Here is a 17,107-nt window from a genome sequence, read left to right on the forward strand (position 1 = left end):
AACTCAAACTCGGTTGAAGCTGCTGAAACATAAATTTTACGGCAAAGTATCAATTTTTTTGCGAGTATTTATATGGTCAAATCTCAAAATAAAATTCTGTTTCGTTAACAAAAAAAGGTGAAATTTTTTTTTGCGTGCCCAGCAGCCTGGACCCCCGCAAATTGTTCATAGGACCTCCAGGAGTGAAAAAAAATGCGTGAACATGAAATTGGAAAATAATTAATTTTTTTTTGGGCACTTTAGTGTTTTAGACGCCGAAAAGTCATCTTTTCACGCAAATACGACTTATTACTCGATTTCCAAGTCGTTGAAAAAGTATCAAAACTCATCTAAAAAATGTAACTGACTACTCTATTTGATAGGAAATTTCCTTAGCTTTCCGATGGTACTATTCGATATTCCGAAATATCCTACTTTCACCGCGAAAATCGTCATCAAACATTGAGGGCTAAATCTGTCGAAAAATTCAGTACGGAAAAAGTGAAATTTTTGGTTTATTTCCGATTTTTCCTTGTGAAAATGAGATTTTTCGGAAAATCTAACTGCACCATGAGAAAGCTGAGGAAATTTCCTATCGAAAGCATATCTTCATTTATTTTTTTAGCCGAATTAAATCCTATACAAGCGTATTTTGACTGCCCTGTTCTCCGTTTTCAGTTTTCCGAGCGGTCTTGAGGTTTTTGGCGTTGCACGGCTCGCTACAATCGAAATTCGCTCGTAATGAGACTCAAAAAATAAATGAAGATTTGCTTTCGATAGGAAATTTCCTCAGCTTTCTCATGGTGCAGTTAGATTTTCCGAAAAATCTCATTTTCACAAGGAAAAATCGAAAATAATCCAAAAAGTACACTTTTTCCGTACTGAATTTTTCGACATATTTAGCCCTCTAAGTTTGATGGCGATTTTTGCGGTGAAAATTGGATATTTCGGAATATCGAATAGTACCATCGGAAAGCTAAGGAAATTTCCTATCAAATAGAGTAGTCAGTTACATTTTTTAGATGAGTTTTGATACTTTTTCAACGACTTGGAAATCGAGTAATAAGTCGTATTTGCGTGAAAAGATGACTTTTCGGCGTCTAAAACACTAAAGTGCCCCAAAAAAAATTAACTATTTTCAAATTTCATGTTCACGCGTTTTTTTTCACTTCTGGAGGTCCTATGAACAATTTGCGGGGATCTGGGCCGCTGGGCACGCAAAAAAAAATTTCACCTTTTTTTGTTAACGAAACGGAATTTTATTTTGAGATTTGACCATATGTGTGATAATGTATATGAGCAAAGCCACGTCAAGCGTAATATGTTTAAAAAAATGCAGTTGAAATGCAAGTATGTAGTCTTAAAGAATACATGGAAAAATGAAAATCCTGAAAGTTTCATCCCCCTAGGTTTATCCCTGGTGTATCTATAGGGGCTCAAAGTTAGATTTCTATTTTTCAAATTTTATTTTGCTTTTTTGGTGTGAGTATGAAAAAATTGTTGAAACATGATTTTTTATGTAAAATTTAATGAGGAATTCAAATTCGTTATCCAAAATCATATTCACAAAGTAAAAAAACCCTAAATTATGAAAAAAGTCCAAAAATAAACATGTTCATATCCATCGATTAGGCCGCAATATTGTAATATATTCATCGACTGATCCATAGCTCATTTTTACTATATTAAGGTCATGTGTAGACTAACAAATTTCATTTTTGTGCCAAATATGAGTCAAAAATCTAGGAAAATTAGAAAAAAATTATGTTTTCGACATTAAGGGGAGGATATTGTCCTGGCCTTGAAAAATTTTGAATTTTTTTTATTGTTTTATTTGATTGTTTATACTTTCAATAGTATTCTGTTAAAATTTCAGTTAAAATTGACGAAAATATTGAACTTTTAGTTCGATAACTATTATGTATCTAATATATAATGTTGTATCTTTGAGTTGCGATTTCTCAAAATTACATTTTTTAAATAGGTGAGAAACGTCACTTAAAAAGTATCCAACCGATCCTTTTGAAATTTTGCATAGTCCTTTATTAATCCTTTTAGCAAGTATTGACGTATCGAGATGTTTCGATTTTTCCGAAAATTTTTTTGTTTACAACAAATTTTCCGAAAAAAGGTCGATTTTTCATGTCAGTACCTGAGAAAACTCATTAACTAATGAGGTAATTTTGCATTTTTCGATTCAGATGCTTCTGTGAAAAGTTACGTGTCTCACCAGAATTTTCACGAATTTTTCGTAGATTTGCTTCCAAAGGCCAGAAAATGAAAATTTTTTGATGAAATTTTTACAAAATACTCTCGAAGTCATGTACTTTCACGTATGGTTGATTCTCCCGAAGTCTGCTTTTTCGGGTATAGAAAATGAAAAAATTTTTTTTCACATTGAACGGCGCGAACTAGTTTACCCTTTTTTAAACCATATAATATGAATAATCATTGAATCTGGGGCCTTGAGATTTCGTTATACGAAAACTATGTCCAATTTTATTAAAATTGACTATTTTCGGTTACGGAGGTGACACTCACGGAGGTGACAAATCGCTGCTTTGATCAACTAAGTATGAAAAATAAATTCACGGGGCAAGCGGTTTAAAAAAATGATCATAGCTCGAGATATTCATTTCCATGGAGGTGACAGTTTTTTTGAAACACGTGAATTTTCCAATAGAATAATTATCGCTGCATAGCTAAAATGTAAAATTTGAACTCGCAACCTACACTAATCGAAAGTTGGGTCATAATACTTGACAGTTATGTAGCCAGGGACATCAAATTTAAGTTAGCGACCTAAAGCAGGCGGTACATTTGAAATTATTCAGAAGTATGATTTAAATCTGAGACATTTTTCAATTGTGTGGGAAATTGCTTTAAAACATTTTTTAAGGCACTATGAAAGACTTAAACTTTACTTTGGATGTATAGAACCTGGTTTCGTAGTTATTATAGGGCCACGCGCTTATGGGATAATGCAAGGTCTATGCAAGTAGAGTTGATTTTGAGATCTAGAATGCCACGAAGGTGACATTTGGCATGTATATCTTCATGGCAAATTTAACTGGCACTAAAAAATTGAAATATTCATGTCCAATCATGAAGAATACAACAATATTGAATGAACAACCGAGCCAGTTTTGGCTTATCTTTACTAGTTTAAGAACATGGCATGTAGACATGCAAAAAGCAGACTTCAGGAGAATGAACCATATATATTTTAGAAGTAATTTTTTTTTACTAGTCAAAAAATTCTTCAAAAAACGCCCCCCTCAATGCTATTTTTCATAATTGAGGGTTTTTTGATGTTATCAATAGAATTTGAAAAATGAAAATCTAACATTAAGCCTACGTTGATCCACGAGGAATGAACCTAGGCGTCTGAAACTTTCAGAATTTTCATTTTTCAAAGTACGGTGCGCTGCATCGACCGTAGCAAGAGATTTTCGTGATAAAAGTGAAGCAGCAGAAGTAGTAGCAGCAGAACAGTATTGCAGAAACTTTATCAGAATTATGATTCAGCAGCTGCAACCGTTTTTGAGTGAACTTCAGCTGTCATCAGATAAAATACAGGAATACCCCGTTATACGCGGATCCAGTATACGCGGTTTTGTAATAACGCGGTTTTCCAAATTCGACTTACCCCTTTATACGCGGAAGTTTGTCTCGCAATAACGCGGTTTTTGAAGATAGATTCACGTCGAACAATGCTTTGTTTATTAATCCACAAACATAAAAATTAGGTTACCTCTAAAAATTTCTTTATGCAAAATATTTAAAGAAATTAAATTATCGTAAAATGGCTCCTAATACAAAAATTACACAAAAAAAGAAAACCCATGACGTTACCGGACAAAATAAAAGTTTTGGGTTTATTGAAAAATGGAGAAATAGTTGCTGCAGTTGCCCGAAAATTCGCTGTTAATGAGTCGACTATTCGTTCAATTAGAAAAAACAAGGAGAAAATGTTCCAAAGTGTACAGAAGTTTGGCCAATATGCGAAACAAGTCAAAATTTCACAAAATGTCGACCTCAAAAAAATGGAAGAAATGTTGATACGTAAGATTATTTATTTTTAAACATTTACATATTTTCTTCAAAATTCTCACACGTATATATGGGTCAGATTCAGAATTTTCCAAATAAACCTGTGGGCAAGGTTCGCGGATTTTCCTGAAATTTTGGTATGTTATTACTATATCAAAAAACGATTCCTTGAATTTTTTCAGAATTTTTCATTCATGCCGATTAAGCCTAGAGCTGAAAAACCGCTTTTTTTCAGGAAAATAATTTTTTTAGGGCGGTACGGAGCCTCAAAAAATCTGGATGAATTTTTTTTGAATTCATTGTTAAATATTAATAAATTTTGACCGTTTCAAAGTTTCGATTGAAGTTTCCTAGCTCATTCTTGAGCATAACAAAGATTAATGCGAAATTCTGAAGACATCTGAAAAAAATTTAAGTATGATGAATGTCTTCATAATTTCGCATTAATCTTTGTTATGCTCTATTATTTCCGTGAAAAAAGCGGTTTTTTAGCTCTAGGCTTCATCGGCATGAATGAAAAATTCTGAAAAAATTCAAGGAATCGTTTTTTGATGTCAAAATTAAGAAAAAAATGCTTCGGTCTGGTATATCGAACCATTTCACCGAAAATAAAATAATTTCAATGTTTTTTTCTGAAGGCCTGTAGCAAGTTTTGTTGAAAAGTACCTTCATGAATTTTTTCCGATTTTTGAATAGCTTGAGGCCTTCAGAAAAAATATAGATATTAAATGGACGTTTAGAGGGGTGGAGGGGGGGGGGGGGGGGGGGGGGGGGGGGGGGGGGGGGGTAGGAGGGAGGAGGGGATCCAAAGTTTTGGTTTTGGATCTTTCTTATCATGTACTATAACATACCAAAATTTCAGGAAAATTCGTGAACCTCGCCCGCAGGTTTATTTGAAAAATTCTGAATCCGACCCATATATATTACTTTAGTATGGATACAAGATGTGATTTGTAGAAACATTCCATTATGCCAGGCAGCAAATCAGTAGCAAGCTCAAGATTTTTATGCGTATCTGGAGGAAAAAAATCCCACGGGCGATATTTTTCTTGCAAGTAGAGGCTGGTTTCACAGATATAGAGAACGATATTCATTGCACAATGTTAAATTTTCGGATGTGTCTGCCTCAGTAGATGCAGTACGCAACTATCCACCTGAACTTCGTGCAATAATTCGTGAAAAAAATCTGGTACCATCACAAATTTTTTATGCTGATAAAACAGGATTATACTGGAAGAAAATGCCCTAGCCGCACGTACCTAAAAAAAGGAGAAAAAGACGCACCAGGTTTTAAAAAATCGAAAGATCGGCTTACACTTTTATTATGCGCTAATGCATCTGAAAATTTCAAATGTAAACCGATGATTGTTTATCGGGCAGATTATCCTCGTGCGTTAAAAGGAAAAAATAAACAACACTTGCCAGTATTTTGGGAATCTAATAGGACTGCATGGGTGACGAAAATTCATTTTAAAGATTGGTTCTATAATTCATTTATTCCCGCGGTAAAGGAGTTTTTAGCAAGAGAAAATTTGTCGTTTAAAGTTTTACTTTTATTGGATAACGCACGAGATCACGGCGACTCACTGCTACTATTACATCCAGACGTTCAAGTCGTATTTTTACCACCAAACACGACTTCCATAATTCAACCAATGGATCAGACGGTAATTTCAACGTTCAAAGCTTATCTAAGAAGGGTAATGATAGCTATGCTTCGTGCAGTGAATCAACAACAAAACTTTATATCTGCAAGCGTCGTTCGAAGTTTCTGGCAGAAATGTTCAATTCTTCAGTGCATTTGATTTATGGATCAATTATGGGCAGAAGTTCGACAATCCACTCTAAACAGAGCTTGGTCCAAACTGTTGCCTGAATTCGTTGGCCAAATAAATCCTATTGAAACTCCTCTTAAAATAGCAGAAGAGATAGCTGAAGTTTCAAGAGAAGTTGGTGGAGAAAGTTTTGAAGACGTTACTGCATCAGAAATTTTAGAACTGGTGTCACCTCAAGAAGAACATTTTGAAATTGAAGACTTAGAACAGATTGTTGACGCTACAAAAATTGAAAATGTCCCGGATACTGAAGAACCATCCACTGTTCAATTTGGTGCAAGTAGCATAATAAAAGTGATGACTGTATTACAAGATATTATAGACGAAGCTATGAATCATAACCCCGTGATGAGTCGAAGTATGCAATTTAAACATTACTGTGTTTTAGCGATATAAGTGTATGAAGAACTTTATAAAGATATTATAAGGAGTAAAAAACAACTGAGAATCACTGATTACTTAAAAATGAATGATTTAATAAAATTTTACGAGTGTATATTGTAAAAATTTGATTATTTTAGAACCGTACCCCCTAATTCGCATGTAAACAATGCTTGGTTATACGCGGTTTCCGTATACGCGGTACCCTTAAGGAACCGAACCTCCTCGTATAACAGGGTGTTCCTGTATGTTTTCGAAGTGTGTTTTGTGATGACAAGCTATTAGTTGATGTATGAAGCTTTGTTATTAATTTTTTCCATAACCAGTTGTCCAAAAACATTTAACAACAAAAATGAGGAAATATACATTCTGTTGGACGCGGAATCCATGCCAGGCATATTTTAGTTGTTTAAAACTATATGTACTTGACTACAATATAGAATGAAGAAATAAAAGTTGAATAATTTATCATTTTATTTTTGTAATTACCTGTTAAGTTATTACTCAGTTTCTTTAGGGATATAAAAATTTATATGGACATCGATGTTTTTTAGTGCGACATTCCACATATCAACCTCAAGTAGGAACACACATGGTTTGCCATATAGGGATTTGTCCGGGGAACTCATAATATAAGAATTCTCATAGAAATTCATATGGGAATCATATTGGTTTTCTAATAGTTACATATATGGGTGACCTTAAGATTTTTTTGATACGGAGTATATTACTGCCCGAAGCCAAGATAAACAGAAAAGTCATAAAGTACGTATAATTAGCGGCTGAGGCGAAGCCGAGGCCAATAAAAACGTGCACTTATTTATTCGTTTTGAAAAAATAAATACTGTGAAAATGAGCATCACGCAATTCGAACTGCCATTTTGGCCATTTTAGAATAAGCATTTTTAAATTTAAAAAATACGTGTTATGCTTCTTCTTTGTGCAAAAGAACTAACACGTTTATAGATAAGTAGGTTATCTTAAAAACATGGTTAAATCGAAGAAATCGAAGCATAGTGAGGACAAGAATCGTCTGGCAGAGGAGATCACGAAGGTGGTGGAGAAGAAGTAAAGGCGACATAAATATCGAGACGAGAGCAGCTCATCGAGCGGATCATCTTCCGGTACAAGCCAAGATTTATCTCCCGCGCACCAGAGAGGCGCCATGATGGCTGGGATGAGAAATATAAGCACGGGCATGCCAATTCCTCGCAAGGAGATGCCGGTAAACTATGCTGTGAACAGATGAAACAATAAATATTTACGTAGCAGATAATTGCATTGAGTGGCTCATGAATAATTACGCATATTGTACAACTATGTTTCTCAGTGGCTCTAAGTTCTGAGTGAGATTCTCTGAGAACTCTCAATGTCATGCGTAGCGGCCCTAATCGCAAACGGATTTTGCATTCGTAAACGCCAGCCACTCAAAGAGTACCTAACCAAAATAGGACTCTAGCTTCTAAGCTAAGCAAGTAATCGAGAGTTGCGGATCGCTACCGCCTGTGTACATTGCTACATATGCACGGGCAGTATTGAGAGACGTCTTTCTCTATTCAGGCTTACATGAGTCAAAATGACAGAGGAATGGCTGGTATCAATAATTTTACATGAAAAAGTACACAGTTCTTTTGTTTGGATAAAGATTACATAATTTAATTTTGATTATTTGTTTTTATGCAGCTCATAGCGAAGGAGACAGTAGCCAGAGACAATCGGTCAACTTACAATCAGTAGGGAGACCAGCACCCAATAACAACAGTATGGACAAAGATCGGTACACGGCGTAGACAAACGAATCATTGGATAAGCGTAATGAAGACGCCAATATTACACCAACTTTCGCAAAAAATGCAGCAAAAGATGACGCACCACTGGGAATTACGCAAGCATCTGTCGTTAGTGCAGAAGCCAACGCAACAACATAGATCGAGCCAAACTTGAGTGATAACGTACTCAAGTTGATCAGCCAACAATTAATCGAAGAGGGCACACTGGTACCTGCAATCCATTCAAGCTTTGCGGCACGATGGTCAGAGGTAATTAAATTGGTTTTACCCAGGAGGAGCTTTTAAAAAAGCATAGGCTTCCAAAAAATTATTTATTTCTTGACCCACCGCCACTTAAAAAGGAAATAAAACTAGCCATCAATGAGTCTTGTCGCAATAGGGGCCAGCGCATTGTCCAAAAACAGGAAAAGTTCGGCGCAATTGCAGGTGCGCTGTATTCTCTGCTAATAGGAAACAAGGACGAAGAGTTGCCAACTATAGAGGCTTTGAGCAATGTCTCTAGATTAATAGTCGATTCAATCCATGATGAGTCTGCTATTCGTCGAAGTTTGATACTAGCCAATGTTAATCCTTTAGTAAAAGACATGCTTGCTACATCAGAAGTTGATGAACAGCTTTTTGGCAACAGCTTGTCCAAAATTATGAGACAAGTACAAACAACAGGCAAAGATGTGAAAACACAATCAAAGAAAGGTACGATTTCAAACAATTGGAACGACGGACGCCAGAAAACTAGAAACGCCCGTCTTGCAACATGAGCAGAAGATCGTCGAGAATATCGAGCGGGCAACACTCAGCAGCTGCTCCAGAATGAAAGAATCGGAAAGGGAACACATACGATCGTGCGACAACACAGCAGAACAAGAGCTCCTACTGTCGATCGAACACCAAGAGATATTAAATATAAGTTTGACAGCCGGCGGGTTGCAAAAATTCGTCTATAATTGAAAACGATTAGTATCCCATTCAGCTATATTATCGTGGGTGAGAGGGTACAAGATACCCATTGATTTGCTTCCTCATCAGAGTGCTTTTAAAGCAACAAAATTCTCGGACAAAGAGACAAAAATAATTTCCGAATTAATTGACGATCTCATTAGCAAAGGAATTTTCGTACCTAGTGAACCGATCGATAAACAATTTTTGTCAAATATATTTATTATACCTAAAAAAGACGGTTTACATAGGTTGATTTGAAATGTAAAAAGAAAGTGTCAACCAGAGCCGCGATAACAGCGGTCTTTTTTAAGATTCGTTTTTGATTCAAAATATATGACTATAGAATTGCCACTTGATAAGAGGCAAAATATAAGCCATCTAATTGATGAATTCAAAAACAAGGGGTCTTTTAAAATTCCTGATTGGGCTCAATTTATCGGTTGCCTTACAGCTTGTTGTCCAGCCATTAAATACAGTTGGGTGTATATTATATTGAGCATCTCAAACTATTGGGTTTATCGTTGTCATGGGGCTCCTATGAGGCCAATATGATAATCAAAGATGTCCAGCAGGATTTCGAATGGTGGAGCAACAATACATTCATAGTTTGTAACGATATCGCAAAGCCAACATTTAATATCGAAATTTTTTCTGATGCTTCTCTATCAGGGTTGGGAGCTGCTTGTAAGAAAGAGCGAGCAAATGATTTTTGGACGGTGGAAGACTCAAAGCAGCCTTTCATGAGCTTCAATGCTTCGCAAAGAGTCTACAAGAAGGCGTATTACTGCGTATTGATTATACGACAGCAGTTGCTTATATTAATAAGATGCGTGGCTCGCAGCTGGAATATTTGAACGATATAGCTTGGGAAATTTGGCAATAACGCTGAGAAAGTCGGAAGATTTTTATCTTCACCTCGTACATAGCGTTTAAAGAAAATTGGGAGGCAGACGAAGAATCGCGAAAACTGGAACTGGAGATGGAGTTTTTATTCGCAAATTTCGCCTTCAAAGAAATAATTAAAAGATTTGGAACTCCGAATATAGATTTATTCGCTAGTCACTCGAGTAAAAAATGTAAACGATTTGTCTCATGGAAAAGAGACTCAGAATCGGAAGCGATCGACGCATTTACGTTACGATGGAAAGATCTAAATTTTTATGCCGTTCCACCATTCGGCATGGTACTTAAAGTGCTGCGAACTTAAAATAAGGAGTGATTGCGGCAGAGGGCATTATCATTGTACTACAATGACGGGGCCAACCTTAGTACCCGCTATTTTAGGCAATGCTTGTGCAAAAGCCGATTAAATTTAAACCTAACAAAGACCTTCTTCTTTTTTCCGACAGGCCTCATCCAATATGGAAATCAATTACCCTGGTGGCACGGAAATTATCTGGGCCGCTCAATTAAACCAAGGAATCCCAGAATAAGCAGTGGAGATAAAATTAGATTCCATTGATAATTCAACTTTAAAGAATTATGATATCGCACTAAAGAAGTGGTGGCACTTTTGTCAGCAAAAAAGAGTTCAGCTCTAGGAGCCAACAATTACAGAATTAATAAAATTTCTTCATCTAGAATTCGAGAAAGGTATATCCTGCAGTTCCTTGAATGTGACAAGATCAGCTGTAGCTTTGATAATATCAAGAAAAATTTCAGAAGATCCAAGGTTACAGAGGTTTCTCAAGGGCGTGAAACTGAGACCGGCTCAGCCAAAATAAAATGCCACTTGGGATCAAAAGATAATACTTCACTAGCGGCTTTCCTCGCTCGTACTTCATTATTATAACAGTAAACCAGATAACAAATTTTTGAGTTTAAAAGAATTATCGTATAAATTAATTATTCTCTTAGCTTTAAGTACAGTTCACAAAATTCAGATCATATCTCTGATAATGATTTCTAACATGAAGTTTTTAAAAGATAAAGTTGAAATATTGATACCCGAAAAAATAAAAAATTCTAAAAATAATGTTAATCAACCCTTGTTGGTATTACCTATGTTCAATTGAAATAAAAAGATATGTCCGGCATCAATAATTCAAGATAATATCAACGTAACGCGCAAAAGGAGGCACTGTAGATAATTTGTTTTTATCTTTAGACGGCCCAGCAAAAGCAGTCTGTAAACAAACTCTTAGACGGTGGATTAAAAAGGTTTTTGAGGAATTGAACATTGACTTAACTATCTTTATAGCACTGTAGCGGCATACTGTATACGCTACAAGTCATTGGAATCCACCTTCGAGCTCACTCGTAGATATAAGATGTACAGACGAGACGAACCCCGTACACCTTGCCCCTATCACACATGTATATTCTTCTCCCATACACTTTAGCACTTGAGACCTAAAAAAGAGAGAAAAGCAAAGCGAGAACATCAAGAGTACACGATGAGACACACAGAATCAGTCGATACGATGCCTTCATCGTAAAGCACAATGGAACAGATGACACCAAGCAGACGAATGATAAACAGCGAAACCACACCAGACGCAATCAGGCAGTGTTGACATGTGAAACAAGCAGACAACTAACATCGAATTTTCGACACCTATCGATCAATATCGATTGGCGCTCGCGTGTCGCTTCAGAGGACACATGAGATCGACGACTGCGACCACGTTGCGAATCGGCCATTATTGAAAGTCTACTTGTACGCTACACACGTGTTACGCTGTGCCGAAAACGAGAAAGTGAAAGTACTAGTAAGAATGCAAAAGTGTGTCTCGAGAAGCATCTCTTCGCCTTCTAAGTGCTCCTAGTGACGACGTCCAGCCTCGTGGAAGCCGGCCATCGAACTTGTCGACGAAGATCGAAGAAAATAGAGTAAGCTAATTTAAGTAATTTATAAGTGCGAAACCACGAGCTCTCTCGTGATTAGTAGAATCTTCCCCCCTTGACCCCGCGTCCCTCCGAGACTTTTTTGCCAGTGTTAATTGCTCTCCGCTAAGCCAGACGAATATTTATGTAAGACTTGAAGACAAAAAAGATTGTATGCTGACAAAGACGAAATCTGTTAATTAGAATAATATCACTTAATATTTATTATTTCATTATTTGTATTTTTCGGTCCACGTGCCACGTTTCACGTGGTGGCGCCCTTGCTATCGTTGACCAACGAACTGTCATATCATTTGTATATTCAATAAATTATCATCTTCTCTTTTATTATACTTTAACCTAATAAAAAAGTTTTGTTATAATTTATCCCAGACGCCTGAAAACCCCCTTATAGCACATAGTTGTCGTCATGCGTCAAATTCATCGGCTCAGAGGTTGGGAGTTAACGTTGATATAATTACCAAAACTACAGGTTGGTCTAGTGAATCAACTGTAGCAGTACATCTAATGTACTGTCTACAAGTGGCGACTTACGAGGCCCGCGAGTCGATATTCACGCGTACACAATACGTGCCTACGAATCACCGTATGCAGCCAATTGAGGCACGCGCGACGCTGTGATCTATCGATCAGCGAGAAGGATCGCAGAATCTCTCGTGCCACGAAAACGATACGAGGCTACTAACCTCGAGTGGAACAGAAAAAAAGACGAACACGAAGTTTATTCTCGAAAGAAAGAGTCAACGTTCTGTTAAGCTACTGTGTGTGTGTGCTCGACGAACTGCCAAATCTCCACTTGGACTGACGAGCCTAAGTGAAGTTTTTTGCATCGCAGAGACAGCGAGCGTAGTCATCGACCCTCAACACCTTCACCCGCCATCATCAACGACACTGAGACGAGACGACGACGATGACCCAACGATGTGCCGAAGATTTTAGCGTAAAGGTAGTTTTTAAGCCGTAACTTCACCGTCGAGTCGCCGCGTCCGTCGCGTACGTAATTATTCGCACCCGGGAATCACATCTCACCGACGAGCCGAGCCGGTCGACAAGAACTCGCGAACGAATAAATGAAATTAATACGACGGTCTGCATTGCCGTATCATGCAATGGTGCCTTTCATGTAATAACATCAAATATTTTCATTAATAATCAAAGTCGAACTTAAGTTAGTAATTTCAGTTTTTCTTTTTTTTTTATTTATTTCTCCCCACCTAAACTAACGCTACAAAACATTTTTAAAATTGTATAATAGACCACTAGCTTTGGATAGTGCTGAGTATGCTATGATGATTTTAATTGAAAAGCAGAGAGTAAATAACTAGTAAGTGAGAAATTGTATTTCAAATAAGAATAAAGATATTATAAACCCACTGACACAGCCGTAGATGATGACTTTAAACATCTACCATTGATCTTGAAAGAGGAGGTGTAAAGTACAATTAAATGATCGAACGAACTTCAGTGAAGTTCGATTACTATTGTACGAACACCTCCTCCGAAAGATCAAGGTCCCACCCGGACCTTGTTTTATTGATTTAAATTCTAAAAACATCCTAAACTTAAACATCTACGGTAAACTTTAAAGAATGACGCGTATTGTAGTGGCGCACAGAGGAACGACCACGGAGGGCGCGCAAGGCTGATTTCAATTTTAAATAATACGTTAATAACGTGTGATATCTAGGACATGAATCGGGGGGGGGGGGGCNGGGGGGGGGGGGGGGGCTACCATTGATCTTGAAGGAGAAGGTGTTCGTATAATTTTAATCGAACTACACTGAATTTCGTTCAATCGTTTAATTACTTATCATCCCTCATGAAAAAACCAAAATAATAGTTATGATAATTATAATAATTTTGTGATAAATAATATTTTTTTCCTTCAAAAACGGCTATTTTCAAAATTGCGAATGATAGTCTCTGAAATAGTAGCCAGTAGCTTATCAGTAGCTTATTCAGATTGACACTGCTGCAAAACATGTACCAGACACCAATGCCTGCGTGCTGCGCTTTGCCTCGACAAACGCACGTGAATCATTTCTCGCTGCTGCACCGCGATTCCAGCGTCTCCCAGTGTCGAAGATTTTTGTATTGCCTGAAGCCGAGGACGGCCGTCTTAGTGCCGCTCCCATTCTGCCACCTGAGCGCTATCGACTACTGAGGAGATGCTGGCTTTTACGCAAACAACACAGACTGCCCAACCCTGTAGTACGCAACATGCGCATTTACATGCGTTGCCAAAATCGCACCAAAATCACCCTAATCAACACCGAAGCTGACCTGAATGCGTTTGCTATAGCACTACCATCGCTCTCTAGCTCGTTCACTTCTAGTCATCATCCATCACCAACCAGCGCATCATAGAATCCTGCACCCTTTCGTCGTCAAGAGCTGTCAAAATGTTCCTCAATAATTTCATTCGTACTCAAACTATCCTTTTGTAATCTACAACACTGTATGAGAGCCTACTGTTCCACACTGTTAATTTTTGCAAAACACTGAATTTATGTATATAGATATCTTTAATCTACGCCTCATCACTTTGTAAAAATTACTAAATATTGTACAATCTTGTTACAATAAGCACAATTGTAAAACTACTGCTGTAAATTTTGAAAATAGCTTGTAAAAAGCTGCATACTGTATACTGCTATGTGAGCCACATGGGGTTCTACCCCGAGGTCCGGATCAAATAAACAAATCAAATCAAATCATGTAAGCCAAAATAGTTGCTCTCACAACCTTATGATATTTTGTAACTGTTTTTTATGAATACCTTACTTCGATGTTTTTATAAATCCAATAAATTTCTCATGAATTGATAATGTAACTATGATTCATTTTGACTATTTTTTCAGTGATCACAAACAAACCATTCAGAGGCTAAGCTTAGATCAAGATGATATTGGGACTACAAATGATGAAGTAGTGTCTTTCATCGATCTTCCACCAAACACTTTATCTAAATTGCCTGAAAAAGGAATTTTAAAGAAACACGTCGGATATGGTAAGTAAATTCTCACATGTGCATGTATTTTTGTTTGAAGGTAACGAAATAGTATATTATGATATGTGGCCATTATTACACGGCGTGGTTAGCGTCCAAGCGTAGCGAGCAAACAAAAGAGGAACGAGTATGTGTGTGTGCGTGTAATCTGTAGCGAACAATGTCACTTCTTAATTATAAATAATTAATATTATTAAAAACCATCCCAATACAAAGTATAATATAAATCACAACCAAAAAAACTCTTCCTTTATACTACACCTTGGCAACAAGAACTAATAAATTTGTACCCTACGATACAAGGACTATAAGTAACACTTTATGACGCGGCGTGGTTTTAGGACCCGAGTCTAGCGGGTCCTAATAGCCGTGTCGAAAATTGTCCCATATGGTCCGAGCAATGAGTGTGATAATAGTTTATTGTCCAATCCCGACCACAGTATATTACAACATAATCTTTTTTAATTTTATTTTGGGTGTATTCAAAAATGTGAAATTCTGAAAAAATTTACACGCGTTCTTTGGTCAATTCTAAACAATATTTGTTGCACATGATTTTTTTTGGAAAAATGCTTATAGCCCTAAGAAATTATGATTATTGTAGTATGTATATTAGACTATTTCAGAAAAGTTGAAGGTCTTCAAAACCTCGATTTTACAATTTTAATATCTTTAGTACGCCTAAAAATGAAGCCCCAAAAAGTTTTATTTAGTTCAATGCAAAATTGTTTTATCTTTCAGAATCCAGCGTTAAAATTGAGATTCATGCATTACTTCACATTTTACAAGCAACTTTATGCTGGAAAACGTCGTTTTTGCGTTAATCAAGAAAAGTGTATTTGTTTTTTCAAAGAACAATCACCTATGAAAAAAATGACAATGCATTGTTTGGTAGGTTTTTGTTTCACCTTTTAAAAATTTTATTTAGAAAAATCGTTTCAAAACGGTTTAGATTTCGTTGAGATACAGCTATTTTTGTAAGATACGTTTTCGTAGTTGAAAATTCAGTAATTCGGCTTCAAATTCTCAAAAAATCACATTTTTCTCGCTGTTTACAAAATTCTTAGAAATCTATAGAAGCTACTATAATGAAATTGAAGCCAAAATTTTGCAAAAAGTTATTCTAATAAAGTTAACGTAGACTTAGTCTCCGATGAAAGGCTATAGCAATGGTAGGATTACATTAAATAAATAGCATTTATTATTTTCAAACACACAACATCCGATGATGTTGAGTGAATTTCGGTGATGGGCGAAGTCGAATCCCTAGCGAGATAGGGCAAACGTTTCAAAATTCAAACGATATTTTGAAATAAATCGTTGAAATAGTTTTAAGTGGGCACACCTGTGTTTATGCCTATAAATGAAAAACATGAAAATTAAGGGTTACTATTAAAATTTTTTGTTTCTGATGCAAAAATATGTTTTTATAAGTCTTTTTACAACAAAAAATATGTCCATAGTTCCTCTTATTATTGAAAATCATCCATCAAACATATATGTGGAAATCCGAGAAACTTTTAACTTTTCGACTAAAAAAAATTTTTTTTTTTCGTATGGCACGCATGTGCAACATCCAATTTTGTCTACTCATCGACTTGAAAAATGATAAAAATGTAAGGCTTACGGTTTTTATCAACCGGTATTTTTTTTATTTAAATAAGCGACTAATAAGGTAAATTCGAATTTTTTTGGTTAAAATTTTTATGGAAACTTCTAGAAATTTCACAGATTAAGCTTTATAAAAAAATCCAAAATCTCATGTCCGATGTATTTTTCGACGAGAAATCGAATAGTGACCTTGAATTTGACCTTGAACATAACCTTTGAGCTACAGTGAACTAAAAATCGATTTTTCAAATAAACACCCCCATTTTTTATTGCAGATTTGAAAAAATCCGAAAATTTTACGTTAAAATATGCCGTTATATTTTTCTTTAATATTTCGCTATCAAGTTAATATTTCTAGTAGACTTAATTTCAGTTATACGAGGTAATTTGCGTACTGCAAACTATATCTGCTAAAGGGCCTAAAGGGTGCTAAAATATTCGTAGAAAGCTCTATTTTTTTTAAATTGCTTGTCGAGAAAAGAACTTTGCGATGATACAAGTTTAATTTGGACTAAAAAATACTGTAATCCACGTGAACGTTTAAAAGATCCAGTTTTTCTGTCATTTAAAGTATTATGCTTAAATGCGACTAGCAACTGGATATTGACGCAGATAAATTGAGCAACTCAAATCCATTCATAATATATATGGATTTAAAGAAG

At 36.1% G+C, this 17,107-nt stretch overlaps 1 protein-coding gene across 1 annotated transcript in view; it reads left to right on the forward strand.

The window, feature by feature from the left end:
- The window catches only part of LOC106648904 (disintegrin and metalloproteinase domain-containing protein 11), a 225,584-nt gene extending 209,926 nt beyond the window's left edge, over window positions 1-15,658 (forward strand). Inside the window, exons 21-22 of the mRNA XM_023460222.1 lie at window positions 14,686-14,834; window positions 15,576-15,658. Coding sequence (XP_023315990.1) covers window positions 14,686-14,834; window positions 15,576-15,658 — 232 coding nt within the window. The remainder of the gene's footprint in view (window positions 1-14,685; window positions 14,835-15,575) is intronic.
- Window positions 15,659-17,107: the final 1,449 nt, after the last annotated feature.

This window comes from Trichogramma pretiosum, unplaced genomic scaffold, assembly GCF_000599845.2.
Source record: "Trichogramma pretiosum strain Unisexual culture from Peru unplaced genomic scaffold, Tpre_2.0 scaffold116, whole genome shotgun sequence".
Classification (NCBI taxonomy): Eukaryota; Metazoa; Arthropoda; class Insecta; order Hymenoptera; family Trichogrammatidae; genus Trichogramma; species Trichogramma pretiosum.